Genomic DNA, 25310 nt, shown 5'->3' with positions numbered 1-25310 from the left:
ATTCCCTTTAAAACCTCCTCCCATATCAAATTCCTGATCACATTTTCATTTTCTCCAACCCTAATTCCTAGAATTTTCATATTTCCCTTCTGTTCTTTAAATGGTATTTTAACAGGTAATTCATTCGTTCTGCCAATTCTCATGTAAGTTGTTTTTTCCTCATTGACTTTAGCCCCTGTTCCTCTGCAGTATTTTCCCAAAACCTCCATTGCTTTTTCTATACTTTTAATATCTTTAACAAACAATGTTGTGTCATCAGCATATTGATATATCTTATGTTCAGTTTCTTCTTCTTTTATTAATATTCCTTTAATATTTTTTTCCCCTTCTATTGCCAGTCCTAGAGTTTCAGCCACTATCGTGTATAACAATGCTGACATGGGACAACCTTGTCTTATCGACCTTGTTATTTTAAAATGTTCAGTTAAAAACCCATTCACTTTCACACAACTTGTAATGTCTGTATATATGCATTTTATCCATTTTATGAAAATCTCACCAAATCCAAACTTCTCCATTACATCCATCAAATATTTATGTTCTACTCTATCGAATGCTTTTTCTAGATCTACACTTATTATATAACCCGTTTCTTTTGTATCTCTCATGTACCATATCAGATCTCTAATACTGTTTGTAATGTCGGTGATATCTCTATTTAAAACCGCATATGCTTGATTAGTTGTAATTATATTTGGTACCACTTCTTTCAGTCTATTGGCTAATACTTTAGTTAATATTTTGTAGTCAGTGTTCAGCATGCTTAGCGGCCTGTAGTTTTTTAAATCTTCTTTATCCCCTTTTTTCTTGTATATTATTTTTACCACTCCTTTCTTCATACTTTGTGTTAATTCACCTTTCTTTAAAACATCAATATATATTTCATGTAAAATAGGACATAAGATATTTTTAAAAACTTTATAAAATTCATTTGGTAATCCGTCTATTCCTGGGCTTTTCCCACTTCTTAACTGAGCTATTGCTGTTTCTATTTCTATCTCTGTAACATCGCTCTCGCACATGTCTCTATCTTCCTTATTCACTTTAATTTTAATTTTCTCTAATAAAAATTCCTCATCCTCTACGCTGAACTCATTTTCTGTAAATAAGTCTTTGTAAAATGTTTTAATTTCCTTTAAGATACCTTCCTTGTCTTTCACTGTTTTCCCATCTTGTGTATTAATACTTGCAATTATATCTGATTTCTGTCGATTTTTCTCTAATTCATAAAAATATTTAGTACTTCTTTCTCCTTCTACTATATCCTTTGCTCTACTTCTTATTATTGCCCCCTTACACTTTTCTTCCTCTATATTCCTCAATTTTTCTTGCAATTCTATTATCTTATCAATGTTTTTCTCTCCCTCTGTTATTTTTCTCATTTCTTCATCCCATTCTTTTTTAACTTTATTTTCTGTCAGTCTTTTAACTCTCTGTACTTTTTTAGAAAAGTTTATCGAAAACCTCTTTATTTTATTTTTCAAACTATCCCACCAAAATCCTTTTTCTTCTTCATACATCTCATCATTCACACTATTAAGTAATATACTTTCTATTTCTGTTCTGTATATTTCCATTTTTAAAAGTTCTGTATTTAACATCCATATTCCTTGTCCTTTGATAATCTCGGTAAAATCCATCGTTATCCATAAAAAATCATGATCACTTTCACTATAACTTTTATAACATGCCTTTAAAACATAGTGTAGTTCTTTTCTCTTACATAAACATAAATCTATTCTACTTTGCTTCAAGTCTCTACCAACTATTTGTCTTCTTGAATAATCTCTTTTTAAACCATTTCTCTCTCTCCACACATCAACCATATCATACTTCCTCATTATATTATATAATTCATTCCTTCCTCTATCAGCTCTATAGATCATTGAATCATCTATATCGATTCTCTGTAACACTGTATTAAAATCCCCAACCACATAAACATTGTCTTGTTTTTCCATTATAATATTTAACCTTTTATAAAATTCAAACTTTTCTCTTTCCTCATTTGGTGCATGAATGTTGCACAGTTTTATTTCTCTGTCTTTATATAATAGTTTAACTATTATGATTCTACCATTTGTGTCTTTGTAATCTATGTCACTTTCCTCAAAAATCCCTCTTTTGATTAATATCGCCACACCCCTCTTTCTCTCCAAATCACAATTCATATACATTTCTCCATCCCATAATTTCCTCATTTCATCACTTATTTGGTCTTCCCAAAAAGTTTCTTGTAAGCATAATACATCACATTGTTTGGTCAAATACATCAATTTCTCCATTTTCTGATATTTTGTCAAACCTCTTGCATTCAACGATGCAAAACATAAAGTACTCATCAGAAATAAAGAGAAAAAAAACCCAAACACCAGTCCTCATTCTATTCAATCCAATCCAAGAAATCCCAATCTTTCTTCTCTTTTCTTATCTCTCCTCCTCTCCAACCTTTGCTTTACTTCTTCTCTTCTTCTCTTTTGTTTTATAAGAACCTTATCAATGTCTATCCCTCCTTTTGGTACACTTTTAATCAGTCTTTCTATGTCTTTGCTTTCTATTCCAGATGTACTCTCTTCATTTTCCGCTTCTCTTACCTTAGTCAACGATTTTATTCCCATGTCTTCAGCCATTTCCTTTTCTTGTCCTTTTTGGTAGTCCATCTCAGTGTCTTCCTCTTCCTGTTCCTTTGAAAAGTCTTTTTTAGTCGAGTTTATATCCTCTTTATTTGGTCCCTCCTCCACCTCCATTCCCCGTTCCCCGTCTTCATTCTTTTCCTCACTGTTCACTGTGTTGATGCTCTCCTCCTCCTCTGCATCCCCTCCGCCTCCATCTCCCCGAGCCTGCCACCGTGAGTCATCCAGACGCTCATCTGCCGTACCTTCCGTCTCCTCCTGTGTTCCCACTCCTGCACCCTCATCCTCCTCCTCCTCCAGGTCACATCGGCATTGCTGGAATGCCTTTCTGCAGCCTTGGCACCGCGGGGCTTTGCAGTCCCGCGCATAATGCCCCTGCTCCAGACATTCCCTGCACACCATTAGAGGACAATCCTTTTTTTCGTGATCCACACTTACACATATTCTACATGTTTTTACTTGTTGATCATGAATTACTCTGAAAAATTGACCTCCTTCCTCCGTTTCAAATCGTGTGCTGTATGGCAGTGACGCAACATCCTTTGGGAATTTAACCCTTAGGAACCTTGTTCCATCTGCCACTGTTGTGCCTGGATAATACCTTCTTCTAAGGGGAAGAATCGGTGTCACCCCCCAGCTTGTCAGTTTTTCCAGGATGTTGTCGTCTTTTATATAGTTTGGCAAATGTAAAAAAGAAACCATCCTCTCTGTTGCACAGAGTTTTTTAATTTCGCACATTTGTCCGTTTATTAAAAGTCCATCTATCAAGAGCTCACAGTCTGTCTCCTCCTCCAATGTGAGTTCATATTCCCAATCCGTTTTCTTCCTCAGTCCATACAGTTTCCCAATTCCAGTTTTGTCTTCTATAGCTTTGATTATCATCATCACAGTTAGTTGTTCAGGATTTTTCACATTCATTGTCAACGTTGTTTCCTTTTTGTACTCTCTCTGGTATCTCATTCTTCCTTTCAATTTATGCATCATTTCATCTTTTTTACTTTTCTCTTGTCTCATTTCTCCATTTAAACGATCCTTTTCATTACCTTGTATCTTCCGTTGTTGTTGTTCAGTCCTTCCTTTGTCCACTTCAACACCATGTTTCTTCCTTCTTGATACCACAGTTGCCCATGTTTCATTGTCTTGATTGTCATTATCTTCTCCCATTGTCCTTTCCATTAAGTTAGTCTCTCCTTCAGATTCCTTGTCCTTTTCCTCATGTCCTTTCTCCAGCTGGGTTCCGTTATCCATAATATCCGTCCTTTGTTAATTTAACTCAAAAAAACTCAACCCCAAACAGTTGTAAAAACTGTCTGGGGTTAAAATGTAAACAATAAATAAATCAAATGCTTTGTTTAGCGTAATATAACAAAATAATGTTTAAACACAAAACAAAATGGAGGAGAGCCTTCCTCTCCAACTGCAGCCAACTCACTTCCTGCTCTCTACTGCTCAGGGTGGTATGGCCGTAAGCGAAAGCTGCTGCCAAATTTGGGCCACTTAAGGCATTCAAACACTCTTTTTTTTCTTTTTTCTTTTTTCTTCTTTCTTTAATTTAGCAAAAATGCTTACAGCACCTGGTATTCCCAGGCGGTCTCCCATCCAAGTACTAACCAGGCCCGACCCTGCTTAGCTTCCGAGATCAGACGAGATCGGGCGTGCTCAGGGTGGTATGGCCGTAAGCGAAAGCTGCTGCCAAATTTGGGCCACTTAAGGCATTCAAACACTCTTTTTTTTTTTTTTTTTCTTTCTTTAATTTAGCAAAAATGCTTACAGCACCTGGTATTCCCAGGCGGTCTCCCATCCAAGTACTAACCAGGCCCGACCCTGCTTAGCTTCCGAGATCAGACGAGATCGGGCATGCTCAGGGTGGTATGGCCGTAAGCGAAAGCTGCTGCCAAATTTGGGCCACTTAAGGCATTCAAACACTCTTTTTTTTTTTTTTTTTTTTTCTTTCTTTAATTTAGCAAAAATGCTTACAGCACCTGGTATTCCCAGGCGGTCTCCCATCCAAGTACTAACCAGGCCCGACCCTGCTTAGCTTCCGAGATCAGACGAGATCGGGCGTGCTTTTTTTTTATTTTTTTTTTATTTTTTTATTTAAATTTCTCATCATTACAGAAACACATTCATTAATCACCTTCAACTTCTATACATTACATATGCATGTTTACAGTCTCCACAAATTCTTAAAAAGTCCTGCTTACTTTTCAGCTTTAACAGTCTTCTTTCTTTGGCCACATTATTTTGTATTTTTTGAAAATGTCCAACACATCCATGTTAAAGATCTTATAAAAATTATCCAGTTTTTTCTCTATTTCAAAGTATTTAAACAAGGTTTGCACATAGTTTTCCACCAGTCCTTTAAACACCCCCCACACATCTGCTACATAATTTTTCTTTTTTGCCACATTCCTCCTTTTCCATATTGCATTTTTCATTAACACAATCAATAAATTAATCACCTTTTTGTTTGCATTTTCATTCATTCCAAACATTAAAATTGTGTTCCAATTAAAATCATCTTCCTTCCCTCTTAAATCCTTCACCATTTCTTTGGTTTTATGAAAAAAATCTTTCAGTTTGTCACAATATAAAAACAAATGTAAAATCCCCTCATCCTCTCTTAAACAAACCTTGCACACAGCATCTGGCTCCATTCCCAATTTGCACAATCTCATTCCAGTAAAAAGAACATTGTGTCTTATAAAGTAATCCAAAACTTCAAGTTCAGTATCCAAAAAAGCCCATCTCATGTTCTTCCATATGTCCTTATCCTGAATTCCCTCAAAATGTTTTAACCAGAGTTCATTAACTTTTGGCTTTTTAAAAACAGACATAATAAAATACTGATAAAACGTTTTCACTTTACATGATTTAAAACACACCTCTTTGTCATTCACTTTTAACACCACTTCTATTTTGTTTTCCCCATTCCCATCCCCTTGAATCATTTTGAACCAATCTTCTGGGATTTTGCCTTTCACTTCTTCATATTGTTTTCTCAAACCCTTCACATTATACTCCTCTTTTGCTTCTTCCATTGCATCTATGATTACTTGCACAGGTAAAAATCCCTCTTTGAATTCATATAAAATGTCTCTTACTTTTACAATGCCCACATCTATCCACTTCTTAATATAGAGTTCCTTCCCTTGTGTCCCGATGTTCTTGTTTAAAAACAAAGGTTGATTTAGAATTGTTTCCCTTCCAAACGGTTTGAAGTCTATCTCTCCCAAAAAAGACCCCCAAGCACTTAGAACTTCCTTGTAAAAATCTGGTATTCCTGTTATCATCCAGTTCTTCAATTTCATCCATAGAATATTGTCTCCTATTTTTAAATTCCCACACTTATTCAAATAAAACTCCATCATTTCCTTCCAATCCTCTTTATTTTCGTCATCTAGATATTTCTTAACCACCTTTACCCTCATGCTCTTAATCTTTTGTTCTAGATCTACTAGTCCCATCCCTCCCTCCTCTGCCTGCCCAATCAAGGTATTGTAAGCAATTCTTGGGGGTTTTTTATCCCATAAAAAATCCAATATAATTTTTTTCATTCTTTGTCTCACCCACAGCGGCACTGAAGCTACATGCGACACATACCACATTTTTGATAACATTAAAACATTTATTATTAAAACTTTTCCTTTTAGATTCAGAAACCTGTTTCTCCAAAAAACCAACCTTTTTTCCATCCCCTCCACTATTTCCTCCCACATAATGCCCTGTGCTTTCTTTTCATTCTTCCCTAAAACCACCCCTAAAATCTTCATCTCCTGCACTTCCGTGAACTTTACACATCCAGCTAAATCCGGAACCCTCCCAAATCTCATATATCCAGTTTTCTCTTGATTTACCTTTGCTCCTGACCCTCGACAATACCAATTAACTTTCTCCATTACTTTTTCAACACTCTGCAAATTTTCTACTATTATTGTGGTGTCATCCGCATATTGATAAATCTTGCTTAGCTCCTTTCCTCTATTTATCTCTTCTCCTTTTATTTCTTTACAGTTTTTAACTATCAGCCCTAAAGGCTCTGCAACTAGAGAGTATAATTGTGCTGATAGAGGGCATCCTTGTCTTATTGATCTAGATAAAATGAAAGGCTCTGTTAAAAAACCATTACACTTTACTTTTGTTAACACATCTTTGTATAAAATTTTTAACCACTTTTTAAAATTCTCCCCAAAACCAAACTGCTCCAAAATCGAAAATAAAAACCCATGCTCCACTCTGTCGAAGGCTTTTTCAAAATCCAAACTAATCATGTAACAATTTTTCCTTTCTCCACTAGCATAACTTACCACATCTCTTATACTACTTGTTACATCCGATATGTCCCTTCCAATGACTCCATACGCCTGATTTGTCTCTATTATACTTGGCAAAACTTTTTTCAATCTGTTCGCTAAAACCTTTGCTAAAATCTTCAAGTCAGTGTTTAACATAGTTAATGGTCTATAATTCTTTAAAAGCGTCTTATCTCCCTTTCTTTTATATATTATTTTCATCAAACCCATACTCATTTTTTGATTAAAAGCCTCCTTCTTAAATACCTCATCATATACTTCTTGCAGAATCAGACTTATTTTATCCTTGAAAACTTTATAAAACTCATTGCCTAAACCATCTATACCCGGACTTTTCTTGCTTTTCAAATGATTTATTGCTTGTATTATTTCTTCCTGCTGTATTTCTTTCTCACATTCCATTTTGTCTGTCGCTTCCACTCTTTTTGTTATTTGTTGTAATAGTACGTTTCTCCTATTTTCATCTATTCCTTCGGCTTGAAATAATTCTTCATAATAACTTCTTACTTCTTCCAAAATTCCCTTTGTTTCTTTAACTATCTCGCCTTTTTTATTTTTCAACTCTTTTATCATTTCCGATTTAGCTTTTCTCATTTCTAGGTTGAAGAAAAACCTGGTGCATTTTTCCCCCTCTAACTGTATACTTTGCTCTGCTTCTTAACATTGCCCCATTACATTTACTTTCTTCAAATTCCTTCAATTTCTCCTCCATTACTATCACATTTTGTACATTCATCTCCTTCTTGTTTAATTCTTCTTTAAGGCTCTCTCTTATCTCTTTTTCTTTAGTCCTTTTCACTTTCTGGATCAACTTACTATACTTTATTGAGTATTTTTTTATTTCATATTTAACATTCTCCCACCACCATCTTTTGTCTTCCCTGTACATACCATCTTCTTTTCCTTCTTCTATTATCTTTTCTATCCCCTGTTTATAGCTTTCGTCTTTCAAAAGCTCTGTGTTTAAGATCCAAACCCCTGGTCCCCTGATTTCATCTTTAAAGTTCATCCTCATTAAAACCATTTTATGGTCACTCAAGGAGGTTTCTTTATAAGATACATCCTCTATAAAAGCTTCCAGGTTTCTTGTGCATAAAAAGTAATCTATTCTTGTTTGACACAGAAAATTCCCAACTAGTTGTTTCCTAGAAAACTCTCTTTTCTTTTCGTTCCTCTCTCTCCATACATCTATCATATTTGTCCCCTCCATCAACCCCTTCAATTCTTTTCTCCCTGTATCTGACTTGAACACCATTCCATCCGCCATATCTCTCTTACTAAAAACTGTATTAAAGTCACCAGCCATTATTATTTTCCCCCATCCTTCTGTCAGGTCTCTTAAAACATTAAAAAACATTGCCTTTTCTTTTTCTTCATTTGGCGCATGAATATTAATTAGATTAAGATCTTCATTTCCATATTTTATTTTCACCCCTATCCCTTTCCCTTTTTTATCATCATAGATCAGTTTCCCTTCTATTCCCTTGTTTTTCCTTATTAAGACAGCAACCCCTCTTCCCATTTTCCCTTCTCCATTATTACAAAATATTTCTCCTTCCCATTTCTTCTTAATATCCTCAATTACATCACTCCTCCAATTTGTTTCTTGCAATAGAATAATATCCTCATTTTTACACAGCTCCTTCAGTTTTTCAAATTTCATTACATTCAACAGTCCCCTCGCGTTAAAAGTAACAAGACTTAAAGCCATAAAACATAAGAAGACATTCATGTTTCATTTCCTTCTCCCCCCTCCTCCAATAAAACTCCTTCTTTGTTTGTCCTTAAGTTCATTCTCCTTCTCTGCCCTTTTTCTCTACTTTCTTCTACATTTTGCTTATTCATAATTCCTCTTTTCATTCCCCTCCTAAGCTCCTCCAAATTGACTTCTATGCATTCTTCTACTTGTTCCCTCTCATTTTTATCCTCCCTCTTTTCTTTTCTTGCATCACCCACCGGGCCCCCAATCCGTTCTTCCATAATTGCCTCTATCTCCATCTCCTTCTCCTTTCCTCTCTCCAACTTCTTATCTCCACCCTTTCCTTGCTCATCACCTTTCCTATCCTCATTGCCCTCAACAACCCCACTCTCCTCTTCTTTGTCACTGTCAGCGCACATAATTTCCATGTTATTCTCAAGTTCACTCACTTCTGCTTCATTATACATTTCTTCATGTTCACTTTCACAGTCACATCTCATAAATACTTTTCTGCAATCTGGACATTTGTCCGCTTTACAGTCTTTTGCAAAATGTCCTTGCTCACAGCATTCAAAACATTTAAAGTCAGGACAGTCCCTGAAGATATGTCCTGGCTGCATACACATACGGCAGAGTTTTTCCTGCCCATCATGGATAACTCTAAAGTACTGAGTGCCATCCGCCGTCTCAAATTTTGCACTATAAGGCAAGGATGTTACCTCTTTCGGAAACTTTACTTTAACATACCTCGTTCCGTCCGTAATGTTCGTTCCTGGATACAGCCTTCTCTTTATTTTCATCATGGGAGTTACTCCCCAAAACTTCAATTTGTCCTCAATCTGTTCGTCATCTACATATGCAGGCAGGTGTAGAAAAGACACCATGTGTTCTTTTACCTCCAGCCTCCTTACATCAAAGAGTTCTCCTTTTATTTCCACACCATCAAGAAACACGTCAACGGAGTCTACACCTTCAAATGTCAACTCGTACTCATTCCCATGCTTGGGCCTCACTGCCAACAGCTTGCCTAAATCAATCTTCTGCGATACAGCCAAAATGATGTCCTCTGCTTTTACCTCTTTGTTGTCCCTCAGATCAATAACCACCGTCGCCTCTTTCAAATAATTCACTTGCTTCCTGATGTTTCGATGCCCATCACGATCCTTGTTCACTCCATTAGTCTGTCTTGCTCCTTTGTCTCCTCCATTTAGCTCAGTTTGTTCCTCTAGTCCTCCTTCCATTCCTGGGTCTTTGCCATGTGGTCCGTCCATTGTTTGTTGGAAAAAAACCAAGGATTGCTTCCAAGCAGCTTAACTGCTTGGAGCTTAAACGCGCCTCTTAAATCAAAATCAAAACTTCTCTCACACTATGTTCACAAAAAAACTCAAAAAACTAAATCAAACTTAAGAAGAGCCTTTCCCTTCAAACTGCAGTCACACACTCACTTCCTGCTCTCTAGTGCTCAGGGTGGTATGGCCGTAAGCGAAAGCTGCTGCCAAATTTGGGCCACTTAAGGCATTCAAACACTCTTATTTATTTTATTAAAAATAAATCTTTCTTCGCCCATGGAACAAATATGCTTACAGCACCTGGTATTCCCAAGCAAATTCCCCTCCAAGTACCTAAGCGATCGTCAGCCGTCCAATGGTTGAGCAATGCTGAGCAGCGATCAGCCAATGGTTGAGCAATGCTGAGCAGCGATCAGCCAATGGTTGAGCAATGCTGAGCGGAGTTCAGCGCTCAACAGACCAATCATTGAGCGAGGATCGGAACACGTCATCTAGCTGTGTAGCTATATTTAACTTATTTATTGCGTTCGGCGTTATTGATGACCGATTGGACTGTTTGTTTTACTCTCAGGTACGTTTGGTATAATTATGTGCTAAGTAATGAATGAAACTCGATATGTTTTTGGATAATTTGCCTGATGTTCAAGGTTTTACATGATAATATCTCGTTAGCGCCGTGCTGACAAGCACCGCTTGTAAGTGGTTATTCTCCATACTTATTCTTTTTCTTCTGTAAACAAAGTTTGGCGCACCGTTTGTCAAATGGCAGGGGTGAAAAAGTATCCGAAAACTCCCATTGACTTAACATTGCAGCGAACTTTGTCCTCGTAGCTTTGACTTTGAACTTGTAGCTAAGAGCGAGCACTTCGTAGAAACCCGTGACTAATGCTGCTTTCACGTGCTATCGGACATTTTGTTATTGCCCTTTCCAAAATAGTAATTACGAGCTCATTGCAGTGAGTGACTTCAAAGGCTGCTCATGTGCTATTTTTAACTGGGAAACTCATATTTACTATAATTCCGATAGCACGTGAAGATCGCATTACCACATTTGAAGAGCCTGATGGACTGTTTGTTTTACTCTCAGGTACGTTTGGTATAATTATGTGCTAAGTAATGAATGAAACTCGATATATGTTTGGATAATTTGCCTGATGTTCAAGGTTTTACATGATAATATCTCGTTAGCGCCGTGCTGACAAGCACCGCGGGGAAACTCATATTTACTGTAATTCCGATAGCACGTGAAGATCGCATTACCACATTTGAAGAGCCTGACAGGCCCTGTCAGAACATACATCTCAATGGGGTATAAGTTGTACGGTTTTCCCATTGACTTATAATGGGGAGGGACATCCCATTAAACGCATGTGTTTTTCTTACTATGGTAAATTCCATAGGGATTTTGTATTGACCATAGCTCTGGTTCACAGTGTCAGAGACACAATTAAGTGGGTGGGCTCAATTTACTCAGGCAACCAAGCCCTCAGCTGCTTTGTTTTACTCATTTAGTCATGTTTTACTGTACCAGATGAAACATGGAGAAGCCTCGACATCGGTGCAGCGTGTGTGACAAGGCTTTCACTGAAAAGTCCAACCTGACGAGGCATCTGAAGATCCATGCCGTCACCAGGGAGACCTTTGACTGTGATGTCTGCAGGAAGAGCTTGACCACCAAATCATTGCTGATCAGCCATCAGCAGCAACACCAGTACCCCAACATTGTTTTGTACCGGCAAGGAGAGGCCAGGCTGCAGTGCACAGAGGCAGCAAAGTCTATGGCAGAGGCCCCCAGCACCGTGGTTGACCCTACATGGCAGGACCCCAAGACAGCGGAGGCGGCTGCCAAGAGGTCCGGGGGTCAGCTGTGGAAAGGTCAGTTGGTCATAGTTTTTGGGAAGTACGCCGGTCAGACCTTTAGGTGGCTTATAGAAAACGATGTTGGCTGGCTGGTGTGGTTGCTGTTCCAGTACTGCCAGCAGGGAGAGCAGAACGAGCTGCTGAAGTGGCAGAAGGAGCGACTGCTCAGTACGCCAGAGAGTTCCCTCCTGTCACATGGCACCTTGACATGAGGTTGAAGGTAAGATAAACTTAGTTACCTTTTAGACCTTAGTAATTGATGTTAAGCAGTAACCAGTATTAGTAAAAGTATTATTTTATGAGATTATTCTATGGTTGTGTTTTATTTTCTGCAGAAAACGCAATTGAAAAAAGACCGGGCTCCTCCGACCTTCCCTGACCTCTCTCAAGACCCCAACTACAGCAGCGATGCCGAGTTGTTGGCTGCTGCAGGTATAGTAGTATTATGCTGAAATGAACTTGAGATGATGAAAACATTAAAAAAAAAAAAAAAAAAAAAATGAAAAAAGATCTCACCTGTGCTACTGCACATATGCAACGTCATTACATGTCACTGCTTAGACTCCACTCTATATGTACAACTGAGAAAATGTCAGAGCCAGAGGCTACACATTCTTATCTCTATCCCCTGACCAAAAAAAGTTACAATCTGCAGTATGGAAGAGAACTGTATGTCGATGTCCTGTCATCGCTCAATCAGATCCCTAACTTAGTTGCGCCAGTCTCGTGCACTCATCGAGTTCTCTTTCGCTCTGGAACAAACAATAACAGCAACAGGAATGGAATACACTGATGAACAAAGAAATAACGGGAACAGAGAAAAGATGATTAATCTATATTTCATGTATTATTTATGCAGTTAAGAAAGCTGTTTGATAACTGTTACATTTCTGTATATGTCTAACAGGGAAGGCCACTGGTAACTATAATTTTTTTATAATGAGTTTATTTAAAGATTGTTATAAATTCACTTAAATTAATTTTTTTTTTTTTTTTTTTTTTAAACCTAATAAATGTTGAAATTGGGTAGCTTTCATTTATACTGTAACGTAAGGTCATTAATGTTTCATAGAGACATTGGTGTCAGTGATACTGGCCTTCATTCATAAAAAGATGCCATTACAACACATTTAAAATATGCTGTCTTTAAATTGTTTCTACATTAATTTGGAGAGTAACTGATATATATCAAAATATTAAAAACTCCAAAAATATTTAAATTTAGTTTATTTTCTAATCTTAAAAGATAAATAGAATTCTTTATTTTGTTCAAATGAGGGATTTTTTTAATTTCTTGTATTCCCCCCCCAAAAAAAGGTAGACTCAAAGGCCTACCAAGTTTTTTTTTTCTCATACAAAAATTTGATATAAACCATATGTTAAACAAACAAAAAAAATATTATTTATGGGTCATTGTAGCTGATGATTATAATAAAAACAAACAGAGAAAAACAATAAAGATTTTTTAATACTGTGAAACCGTGATATTTTCTGAGACGATTATCATACCGTGAAAATCTCAAACTTTTACAACCCTAGAGCTGATAGAACTTGTGTTTGTGACACTTGAAACTTATCAGTATGTATCGAGCAATGCAGTTGATACATTTGTGTGGTGTTCTCCTCTTCAGAGAGTGTCCTGGACAGGTCTGAGGCGTCGGTCAGCACGCAGCTGACCACCTGGGGAGACCTCGCCAGCTCTGTGGGCCAAGACGGCAGGCCCGGACCCTCGTCCCTCCAAGAGAACTCTGAACCTGGTGGCGTCGTGCTGGAGGGCTGGCAGAAGTTCTGGGAGCAGCCGCCTGAATCCGCCCAAGCCCTTGGTATAGCCCCCGCGAACATCAAGTGGCTGAAGACCAACGAGACCTACGGGCTGTTCGAGAGGGCTTCCAAGTACAAGAATGTCAGGGGAGAGATGGCCGAGAGGAAGCTCTTTAAGGAGAAGATGGTGTTCCATCCACCCCCGCCTCCTATGGCCGTCAAGGGAGCTGTGCCCAACATGCTCTCCTTCTTCACCACCCCTGCCTTCTTCTGGCGCCCGGTCGGCGTGATGAAGGCATTGATCCGCTGCCCTAACACCAACTGCCCCGCACCGCCAGAGTACTACCTGGAGAAGAAAGGGTACGGCAGCTACGCCAGGCAAGTGTATGGCTTGAACTTCCATTACACCTTGCTGACTGAGAGGTTGTTGTGCAAACACTGTCTCAAGCTGAGGGAGGAGCTGAGCCAGGCGCACGTGGACGACGAGGAGGACGGCACCCACGGTGCCCAGCAGCAGTACACCTGGCTGGCGTACAGTCCAAAAATTCTGATGAACCTCGCCCCGGCCGTCAGAAGCATGTTCCCTGCCATAATCTGTGGCAAGCGTGCTGTGGACAGGAGTGTGGTCACACTGATGAGCGACCGACTCAATGCTGTCTCAATGAGCAAGGTTCAGAGGCTGCTGCAGCAGGGCCACGACGAGTGGTACTTGGAGCGTCGGGACCTGTACCAGACTCTCCTGTACGATGCCCGCACGTTGGCGGCTGGATCGTCTTCGTCTCAGCGAGGCATCCTGCCGTTTGCCATAGCAGCCGGCACTTACACCCCTCCAATCGCCCCGTCTCCCCTTCCGTCTGCTCGGGTCCTGAGACGTGCGCACCTGATACTGGAGATGGAGAAGATGCCCGTGTACAGGGACCAAATCCTCAGTACGACTGGGGAAATCTTGTGTATCGACGGCACGAGGAAGGTATGTACAGCATAAAGTACTTTATGACAGATTGACTGTTGATAAACAGCATACAATGAATGTTCTGCTTTGTTTTTATAGATTCTCAAAAAGATCTACGGCGATGGCCAGGGCACCATGCAGTACGTCACCAGCGTGCTGAATGAGTGGGGTCAGTTCTTAACCACAGTGGTGGTGGCGTCCGAGTCCGAGGGGTGCTACTCGCGCATGGCCAGAGGTCTGGTCGCCCGCTTTCGCCGTGCCAACGCTCCTGCTCCGAAGGTGGTGTACGCGGACAACAACTGCTGTCGGTGAGTTCAATAGCAGTTGAAACTAGTGTTGTCACGATACCAAAATTATGACTTCAATACAATACCAAAATAAAATACCTCGATACCGATACTAAATCGATACCATGGGGAAAAATCTGACAGAACTTACAATTAATTTAAATTATTGAATAATTATATTCCCCTTTATAAAATAAAATCAAATAATATTCACATGCCAGTGTGTACGTCCGTGTGCATATTAGGCTGCTGGTCCTGCCTTTTAAGACCCAAACGTAAGCTACCCACTGGAACACGTATACGATTTATTTTCACTAACGGTTTTTGTTCACTAAAGACATACCCGACTGTGTTTACGTGAATACTCGCCAGGACGTACATTTTTACCAAGAATTTTGATTATTCAATCCTAATAATGCACAAAACAGAACCGCCTGAAGTAGAGAATGCATGCTGTGTGAAATGCATGTGCGTGCTTCAGGTCTGAGCCCGGCAGCGCAAACACGTACCTGCATGTTTCGCTGTGCTTATATATTTTATACTGTTCTGCTTCTGTTGTTTAGTGAATGAAAATAGTGGAAGCAGAGTTCTGCACACACACTCACACATTCTGACTCCGGCTGTCATAAATCAACGCAAAATAAAGAAATACTGTTCTTATTATTTAGAGTGCTATCACTCTTATAGTACCGGTACTAATAAAATTTCATATTGTACCGATTGTACACTAGTTAAAACCTAGGATGAAATGGATAATCCAACATGTAACACACCTACACAAAATGTCATGATATAATTTTCAGTGACAGTGGTTCGTCGTTCTTGGAGAATCTGTTTGGTGACTGGGTGAAGAGGGGTACAGTGATCAGGCTGGACATCCGCCACTGGCTGCACCGCTGGGACGCCGTCGTGATCAAGCAGAGCCATGCCAAGTACGGGGCTTTCATGAGTGCCATGGCGGGTGCCGTGCTCGCCTACAACAAGGCGGACATGATGCTCCTGGTCCAGGCGGTCAGGAACGGTAACCCAGAGCTCTACGGCAGGTACTCTGATGAGGAGATGATGGCCTTCCTTAAGCCTCATCAGATCAGATCCTATGTAAGGCGTATTACCCGTGGGGTTGTGGTAAGTGTGGCCTTCATTGTCAGATCCAGCTTTGAAAATAAATGTATGTGTTAAATGTGTGAATGTGTTTAATGTGATTAAAACACTTGACCCTGAGAATATATCCTATGTGTTACAGGAGACTGCTTTGGCGATAGAGTCCATCCTTGCTGAGTTCCAGGGACCAGCCGGCCTTGACATTGATGGCATTCACCTTTTCAAGTCGCCAGAGGCAGTCGTCGCTCACTGGGCAGTTGCGAGCAAGCACCTCAGTTGCATGCAGGTGGGTTAATGTTTTTGCGGCCGTCGTGTGTCAAAACCATTCAAACTTGTATTTATGGCAACATTTCAAAAGGACACCAGAATAAATAAGGACCTTGCAATATGTTGTGTGTTACAGGATCCCCCTGGCATACCGCTGTATGTGTCTGTGAAGGTGGTGGTGATGAACGGCGTCCCACTGAACAAGCACAAGTGCCGGCGAGGCAGTAACTCTCTGGAGGGCTTGCACGCCCACCTGTTCAACGCCGTCCCTTCACAGCGATGTGGGATTATGCCATTCCAAGTGAGTGATTAAAACATAATATATATATATATATATATATATATATATATAAAGCTTAATTGCAGACACATGTGCATATAGCACATCATACTCTATAATTTAAAAAGATAAGTGGCAATGATAGCTTCAATGGTACATTTTATTTCACAGATCCAGTCATCACTTTTAAACATTGTACACAATAACAGTCAAAATGGAAATGTGTTTCAGGTATACTTGGTGTCCTTCGCCGTTCAGTGGAACCACCGCATGGCATCGCTCCGTGTCGCTGGTGGTCATGGCCGGCAGACGTCGTGCTTGGATGCGCGGCAGATCCAGCGCATCAACCAGCAGGCCGAGGTTCTTTTCGGCAAGGAGCACGTCTTGGAGCCCAACTTTGCAGCACCAATGCCGGTCCCCGAAGCATACGAGCACCCCGACGAGGAGGAGCTCCTTGGTGTCGAGTACGCCATGTGCCAGTCCACCAGCTTCACTGCCAGGGACTACTACGTGCAGAAAGGTACAGTACTTGATCACACACTTAAACAATGATGACAAACCTGGTGCAAAAAAAACTATTGTTGTGTAGACATGATTGTGATTTAATACAATTACATATTTGTAGTTGAGGAAGAGCAGTCGCGTGAGGAGGAGGAGGAGGAGGAGGAGGAGGAGGAGGAAGAATCGGCTGAGCAAGGAGACGACGAAATGGCAGACGAGGGTCTCGGCATGTCTTCTGATACAGAGGAGGACCCGATAGACAGAGTCTGTGGGAAGCACGTCGTCCTCACCCAGGCAGAACAGGCGGAAGAGGAGGACAGTCCTGCCCTGCAAGACGCGCTAATGAGCCATCGACATCTGCATCTGCCAGGTATAGAGGAAGTGGAGGCACTGGCCTTGCTCCTCCTAGAACTGTCCGACAACAGCGACCATCACCTAGTGCCGGCTGACCTGAGGCAGAAGATCGCCGCCGCTGCCAGCTCTCTCCACGACCACGACAAGACCGCCGCCCGTTTCGTCAAGCAGTACGAGTCCAGATGGGGCTACACCTTGTTCGGTCGGTGCCTTGGGGCGGACTCTCCTGAGACCAGAGCAGCCCAGAAGACCAAGTTTGGCTGCATGAGGTACGCTCAGGTGGCACAGGTGACGGAGGACAGTCGCCTGCTCTACCTCCTCCTCAAGATGCTGAAGAACCGAGCACCGGCTAATCAGCTCACCTCCCCCAGCAAGGTCACGGCTTCTTTGAAGGGACAGTATAAGAGGATTGCAGACCGAGTCCGAGACGACCCCATCCTATGCGGTCTCGCCATTCCACTGCCCAACTTGAACGCCAAGTCCATCTCCACCTTCACTGCCAGGGAGGAGAAAAAGGCCAACTACGGGGCGACGGTACTGCCAAAAGTGACGCCTCACCTGAAAGTGCTGTCGGACGCACCGTTCCCAGAAGCTCCTGTACTGCCGACATCCCTCCCGCCGCCAGACCGGCCTCAGGTCCAATACCACCACGTTCATCACGAAGCTGGAAAAAGGCGTGGTGAGAAGCGGAGGTAAGTTGTCACTTAGCACTTTGTTTTACCTGTTGGCTGTGGAAAGCAAATAGCACACACGTCATATCAATACTCATTACATGTGTATTTTATTTTTTTCAGATTATTTGTTGAAGAGCCAGAGCCTGTGCCTCCTGTGAGCCGGCCCGTTCAGCCTACGGCGTCGTCCTCCTCCTTCACTCGGCCAAAGTCTGCTGAGCACACCCTCATTCTGCCAAGGCCTGCTGCCTCCACCCACCTCCAGCCAAAGTCTGCTGAGCCCACCCTTATTCTGCCAAGGCCTGCTGCCTCCACCCACCTCCAGCCAAAGCCTGCTGTGCGCACCTATGGACCACCCCCTGTGTCGGCAGCACCCATACTGCTGGTTCTCCCCGCACAGCCACAGGCTCCCTCCGTCCTGTATCGTGGGCCGTCGTGCAGCCAGAGCTTTGTACCTCCTGCACCAACAGTCAAGGCATTCATGCCGAACAAGTCCTCGCGGCCATGTGGGGCTTGCCACGTTCCTAATTGTGGTGGACGGCGGAAGAGGTACACACCTTCCAAGGACAAAGTGGCTGGAAGTACCCAGAAGATATTTTCCTTCTGTTCATCCACTAGGAAATCCACGACTTCTGGGTTTGACAATGTGGTGTACGACAGCTTTGAACACTTTAAAAGTGTGGTGGATGCAGAGTTGGAAAAGAGGAGAACTGTGTAAATAACTGTAAATAGCTGTGTAAATAACTGTAAATAACTTACATGTGTGATGCCACTTCTTATGTGCCATCTGTAGGAGAGAGAAAGAGGCTTATTTGTGTTTGTTTGTGTTTTTTAAAGTGCTTCAGCGAGTACAATCTATTTATTTATATAGTTTAAAAAAATGCACTTTACAGTTTTACTTAAGAATGTTCTTGTGTTTTTTATTATTATTTATTTTGCTGTTAAAACGCACTTTGTAGTATATTTTTTTTATACAAAAAATTTTCTGGCCTATGTTCAATATCAAGGCCAATCATTTTAACCTTAATCAGTTCCAATCTAACACAATCAGTTTACATACCATTTAATGGTTCATGTTCAGATAATCTGTGTTTTTGTCATGTGTGTTGTTTGTTTGTGTTTGTCATCTTCATGTCTTTGTGATGTTTGTATGACTTTCTGCTTCATGTTTAACAAAAGTTTGCCAAAGAAAACACACACAAAAAAAGGTAACAGACAGGAATGGCTTGAGCCTTTATTTGTTGATTAGTGACCTGAGTGTTTGGATAATCCTGTTCTTGTTTGGCCTGTACAAACCAATTGTTAATTTTTTACCTTAAGTACAAGTTTGTGTTTTTAATTAAGTGTTTTTTTATTATTAATGTAATTTATGTGTGCGTGTCCATGTGATGTTTGTATGTCTTTCAGCTCCATGTTCAACTAAATGTTTGTCTCGTGTTCTCGCTCCTAGATCTGTACCTTGTTGTGGTGAGTGAGCTTTAAACCAAACAGATTGTTTCTTTAAACTTGTTTACTTGTGTTTTCATGCATTGCCTTTTAAATGAAAAATAAAAGTTGTAAAAGTATTTCAAGTATTTTGGAGTCTTTGTATGCTTGGGTTTCATAAGGGGTGACCGTGTCAAAAAAACAAAACATCAAAGCAATTAGAAGTCCCTGTTTCTTCCTCGCCACTACCAGAGGTGTGAATACACCCCAATGTGCGCTGGCTCTACCCCCTGGGTGGTCTGGCGTCTTCCAGACAAAGTGAGAGTGCACTGATACACTATACACCCTTTCTTAATTCAGCCCAAAAATGTAACAATTGCACAGTTCCACTTGACTATATAAATCTCATCAGCTACATCAACTCAAACTATGAAGAGAATAAACAAAACATTCATTAGACAAGTGGATTTCAATAAACTAGGCCTTCTACATTTACATGTACATTACATACCATTTCTGTTAATAACACTTCAGGACATTGACCACCAGATGGCAGCATCCGTTTTGATCATTTTCGATCGATCCCAGGGATGACCAATATGTACTTGGGAGGGTCATGAGCCATTCCCAGGCGGTCTCCCATCCAAGTACTAACCAGGCCCGACCCTGCTTAGCTTCCGAGATCAGACGAGATCGGGCGTGCTCAGGGTGGTATGGCCGTAAGCGAAAGCTGCTGCCAAATTTGGGCCACTTAAGGCATTCAAACACTCTTATTTATTTTATTAAAAATAAATCTTTCTTCGCCCATGGAACAAAAATGCTTACATGTGTGAACGCCCACTGTTTCGACTATGCTAACACCAGTTCCAATCGTCGATATAGTTGAGCACACGAATGCCCTGGAGTCGCACCTGAGCCAGAGCTGCATTCACGCACTTGGTGAAAGTGTGGGGTGATTAAGCTAGGCTGAATGGCAGCACTCAATACTGGTAAGCTTCGCCCCCGAAAGCAAACCTGAAGACCTGTCTGTGCTGCGGAAGGATGGAGATGTGGAAGTATACATTTTTTTAGGTCTATTGTGACACACCAGTCCTCGGACCTGACGTGACACACGATCTGTTTTATCGTGAGCATTTTGTTTAGCTGATGCAGATCTAAAAATAGGCCTTAACCCTCCATCCTTCTTTGGAACTATGAAGTACCGGCTGTAAAAGCCCGACTCTCTGCAGAGGGGAGGGACCCGTGTATAGCCTCTTTTCGCAGAAGAGTCTGTACCTCTCGTTCCATGACCAGAGGCTGCTCAGGGGTTACTACCGTAGGAGTAACCCTGCTGAACACGGGTGGGTGTGACCCGAACCCTTTTTATAATGTGAGCAGGACCCATTCTGAGATATTCGGCAGAAGTTTCCACGCTGCCAGAAAATCTACTAAGGGAACCAGCCTCTCGAGGCTGGTCTCTGGATTTTCCTGGGTGGTCAGCCCGGTGTCCTGTAACGGATAACCGGCAGATAGCAACCGAACTGACCGCCCCGGGGCCCTCACGAGAGGGGACTGCCATCGGAAGTCCTGCGCCTCTGACGTCAGGACTTCTTAGCCGAGGCCTTCCTAGCAGTAAAGACGGCCCTCAGATCCGCCCTACCACGGGAAGGTCCCGGCTGAGCGCGTCGCCCGAACCCCCGATCTCTCTGCGGGGGGGGCCCCGAGCGGCCACGCTCTCTCTTTGTTTTGCTCGGTGTAGGTTTGAGAAAGGATGTACTCGGCTGAGGCTGCCCCGCCCGACAGCCCCAGAGGGACATTTTGATTTATTTATTTATTTATTATATATATTTATATTTCACATCTCAATATCAATATCCCCCAGCAGGTCTGCTTGTTTTATATGCTTGCAGGGCAACCGCCGTATACAAACCGGCGGCCGCCTGATCTGCTGCCGAATATGCCCTACCCCCAAAGCCGACTTTTTTTTTTTTTTTTTATAAAAAAAAAGATCTGATAGATAGATGCAGACCCATAATCTACGCGATGCCTCGGCAAACACGCGATCTGAGCCACTAAACTCAACCCCGTAATCTACACGCTGCCTCGGCAAGCGCGAGATCCGCGATCGAGTCATAGAATCTATATTGTAGACCCGTGATCTACACGCTGCCTCGGCAAACGCGAGATCCGAGCCACTAGATTCAGCCCCTCGTAATCTCAAACATACTGTCTGCTCGCCATTATATTGTTCTTTCTCTTTCTTATTTTATTTATATATTTATTTATTTTTTGGCGAACTTCTTGACACTCGGCCGGCCAGTCTAAACTTAACCTGGACACAGCGCGAGTTACATCAATAGCACCTCTTTTTATGAGTGTGTGTGTGTCGTTTTCTTTTGGCAGATCATCATCAGCGCTAACAACATCCAGTTCCTCGGAGCTGGAGTGCAGCTGCGCTTGTGCCTCAGCGCGAGCGGAAGAAAACCGCAGAGCGTGCTTCCAGCTCGCTAACTGAGGCATGAGATCCAGCGGGTAAAGGCAGAGATAGGGGATCACCCGTCTCTAACCCCGCCACTAGATCCAACTGCGATCCCCAGGACGCGAGCCTTCGCTGCGCCTCGGCAACAGCGGGACCCGAGCCCTGAGGACCGCGAGCCAAAGCACTCTCCTCGAAGAGTGCCCGGCGTGATCTTAATATGCGCATTGGGAGTCTCTCGCAATGCTCGCAGCCGACCCCCTCGAGAGCTGACTGGGCATGCTCGAGCCCCAAACACATCACACATTAGGACGTGTGTATCCCCACAGGGAGGAACACACCTATACTGACTTGCCATATTTCTTTCTTTCTTTCTTTCTTTCTTTCTTTTTTGAACACACACACAATAAATGGACATACAATTCACACAGAGCGCTTGTGAAGACACAGAAGCTAGTGACTGTTTGGTCCGGGCATGCTTTATAGCTTCCTGGTCGATGACGTCACCCGCCCGTGACGTATCGTCCCGCTATTGGACTGATTACACAAGTGCTTCATGACATGGCACGCAGAGGCGTCCCCTAGCATTTCGACGCAGCTCGAAGTTCCCTCGAGATAGGGAACTTGAACTTTCTATACATAGTAATAGATTCATGAGTATTTTAAGGGTGAAATTTTGAACTTATTTTTTACCAGAGTCTTTGAACTTGAACTTTCTATATATACTAAGAGATTCCATAGTTCAAGGATGAACTTTTAAACTTATTTTTGCCTAAGACTATTTGAACTTGAACTTTTTATATACGAATAGAATCCTTCTGTAGTTTCATCAGTAGTTGAAGGATGGCTTTTTTTTAAAAATTAAAATTCTGACCCTGGATCCTATGAACTTGAACTTTCTATGCATACCAATAGACTCCTTCTGTTGTTTCATACGTAGTTCAAGAATTAAGTTTTGAATTTATTTTTACCAGAGTGTTTGAACTTGAACTTTCTATATTAATAGATTCCATAGTTCAAGGATGAACGTTTGAACTTATTTTTGCCTAAAACTATTTGAACTTGAACTTTCTATATACGAATAAAATCCTTCTGTAGTTTCATCAGTAGTTGAAGGATGACTTTTTTGAAAAATGAAAATTCTGACCCTGGATCCTATGAACTTGAACTTTCTATACATAGAAATAGATTCATCAGTAGTTCAAGGATGAACTTTTGAACTTATTTTTTGCCAAAGAGTCTATAAACTTTTACTTTCTATACATAGATTCAACTTTCTTTACATATGACTTTATGGTGTTTCCTCAGAAGTTCAAACATGACTTTGTCAACTATTTTTTTCTGACCCTGGAATAAATGAACTTGAACTTTCTATGCATGCCAATAGACTCCTAATGTTTCATTAGTAGTTCAAGGATGACTTTTTGTAAGAAAATAATATATTCTGACCCTTTATTCTATGAACTTGAACTTTCTATGCATATAATAGACTCCTTATGTTTCCTCAGTAGTTCAAGCATGAGCTTTGAACTTATTTGTTTCCAAAGAGTCTATGAACTTGAGCTTTCTATGCATAACAATAGACTCGTAATATTTCGCCACGAGTTCAAGGATGATTAAGGATCATTTTGAAAAAAAAAATCTGAGCCTGGATTCTGTGAACTTGACCTTTCTATACATAGTAATAGATTCATCTTTATTTCAAGGGTGAAATTTTGAACTTATTTTTTACCAGAGTCTTTAAACTTGAACTTTCTACATTTACTAAGAGATTCCATAGTTCAAGGATGAACTTTTAAACTTATTTTTGCCTAAGACTTTTTGAACTTGTAGTTTCATCAGGAGTTGAATGATGACTTTTTTTGAAAAATTTAAATTCTGACCCTGGATCCTATGAACTTGAACTTTCTATGCATACCAATAGACTCCTTCTGTTGTAGTTCAAAAATTAAGTTTTGAATTTATTTTTACCAGAGTCTTTGAACTTGAACTTTCTATATATACTAATAGATTCCATAGTTCAAGGATGAACTTTTGAACTTATTTTTGCCTAAGACTTTTTGAACTTGAACTTTCTTTATACGAATAGAATCCTTCTGTAGTTTCATCAGTAGTTGAAGGATGAGTTTCTTTTAAAAATTCTGACCCTGGATCCTATGAACTTGAACTTTCTATATACAAATAGAATCCTTCTGTAGTTTCATCAGTAGTTGAAGGATGACTTTAAAAAAAAAAAAAAAAAAATCGGACCCTGGATCCTGTGAACTTGAACTTTCTATACATATTAATACATTCATCAGTAGCTCCAGTGTAAAATTTTGAATGCATTTTTTGGCCAAGGAGTGTTTGAACTTTAAATGTATAAACAGACTTATGACTTTTATGATGTTTCTTCAGAAGGTCAAACATGACTTTTGGAAAAAAAAAAAAAATTCTGAGCCTGGTTTCTGTGAACTTGACCTTTCTATACATAGTAATAGATTCATGAGTATTTTAAGGGTGAAAATTTGAACTTATTTTTTACCAGAGTCTTTGAACTTGAACTTTCTATATATACTAAGAGATTCCCTCGTTCAAGGATGAACTTTTGAACTTATTTTTGCCTAAGACTATTTGAACTTGAACTTTCTATATACGAATAGAATCCTTCTGTAGTTTCATCAGTAGTTGAAGGATGACTTTTTTTGAAAAATGAAAATTCTGACCCTGGATCATATGAACTTGAATTCCCTTTCGGGGAACTCGAGCTGCGTCGAAACGCTGTGAGAACGCCTCTGCGTTAATGCGTCGTGAAGCGCCTGTAGAACCATTCCATCGGAAAAAAGATCGATCGTCGGCGTGATGACGTCATCGACCGGAAGCTATAAAACGTCCGTGAAAACAAACAGGAACTAGCTTCTGAGCCTTCAGCAATTGATCTGTGTGAACCTGTCTGTCTATTTGGTGTTTTTGTCTGTCTATATCCAGAGATTTTCCACCCTTTTGTTAAATATTGCAGTATATATTAACAAACAAAGAGAAAATAAAATAGATAGAATAAAATGGCGAGTGAAAGCAGCTTTAAGAGGTGTGTTCATCCCTGCCCACGCTACATCACGAGCGGGGATACACACTCTCTTTGTGTAGTCTGCTTGGGAGCGCAGCATGCCCAGGCAGCCCTCGAGGGGGCTGCTTGTGAGCACTGTGAGCGTATGCCACTGAGAACGCTGCGCTCCCGCCGGGCACTCTTCGAGGAGGGTGCCTCGGCTCGTGTTCCCCGCGGCTCTGGTCCCGCTTCCGCCGAGGCGGAGCGAAGGCTGCATTCGTGGGGATCACAACTGGATGTTGCAGAGGGGTTAGAGACGGGCGCTGCCTTATCTCTGCCCTCACCTGCTCCATCCAGCGGCTCTTCTCGGGTCATGGAAGCACGCATGGCGGTTTCTTCCCCTCCGAGAGAGTCGCCGGTGCTCCAACTATCCAGCT

General features: G+C 41.2%; 1 protein-coding gene, 2 non-coding genes and 1 pseudogene across 3 annotated transcripts; 1 reads left to right on the top strand and 3 right to left on the bottom strand.

Moving 5' to 3' along the window:
• Positions 1-4195: 4195 nt before the first annotated feature.
• LOC137059935 (5S ribosomal RNA) lies at positions 4196-4314 on the bottom strand. The gene has a single exon (XR_010901077.1). It is a non-coding gene; the product is annotated as a 5S ribosomal RNA (ribosomal RNA).
• Positions 4315-4397: 83 nt separating this feature from the next.
• On the bottom strand, positions 4398-4516 carry LOC137056652 (5S ribosomal RNA). Its single transcript, XR_010900403.1, has one exon. It is a non-coding gene; the product is annotated as a 5S ribosomal RNA (ribosomal RNA).
• Positions 4517-11896: 7380 nt separating this feature from the next.
• Positions 11897-18739, top strand: LOC137049180 (uncharacterized). Its single transcript, XM_067427620.1, has 10 exons — positions 11897-12014; positions 12130-12226; positions 13426-14525; positions 14607-14815; positions 15598-15947; positions 16057-16181; positions 16299-16463; positions 16674-16962; positions 17068-17989; positions 18092-18739. Exons 1-10 carry the CDS (start codon positions 12003-12005, stop codon positions 18684-18686), a joined length of 3864 nt encoding a protein of 1287 aa, XP_067283721.1. The 5' UTR covers positions 11897-12002; the 3' UTR covers positions 18687-18739.
• Positions 18740-20004: 1265 nt separating this feature from the next.
• On the bottom strand, positions 20005-20118 carry LOC137056773 (5S ribosomal RNA; annotated as a pseudogene).
• Between the last annotated feature and the right edge of the window lie 5192 nt (positions 20119-25310).

This window comes from Pseudorasbora parva, chromosome 2, assembly GCF_024679245.1.
Source record: "Pseudorasbora parva isolate DD20220531a chromosome 2, ASM2467924v1, whole genome shotgun sequence".
NCBI classification, from domain to species: Eukaryota; Metazoa; Chordata; class Actinopteri; order Cypriniformes; family Gobionidae; genus Pseudorasbora; species Pseudorasbora parva.
The sequence above is the reverse complement of the archived record's forward strand: the minus strand, read 5'-3'. Positions and strand labels throughout refer to the sequence as shown.

What these genes read in the sequence shown, in the direction of transcription:
- LOC137049180 (XM_067427620.1), top strand. An exon ending in GCGGACAACAACTGCTGTCG is followed by an intron (nt 14,816 to 15,597) that starts GTGAGTTCAATA and finishes TATAATTTTCAG; the next exon opens with TGACAGTGGTTCGTCGTTCT. An exon ending in AGCACCTCAGTTGCATGCAG is followed by an intron (nt 16,182 to 16,298) that starts GTGGGTTAATGT and finishes TGTGTGTTACAG; the next exon opens with GATCCCCCTGGCATACCGCT.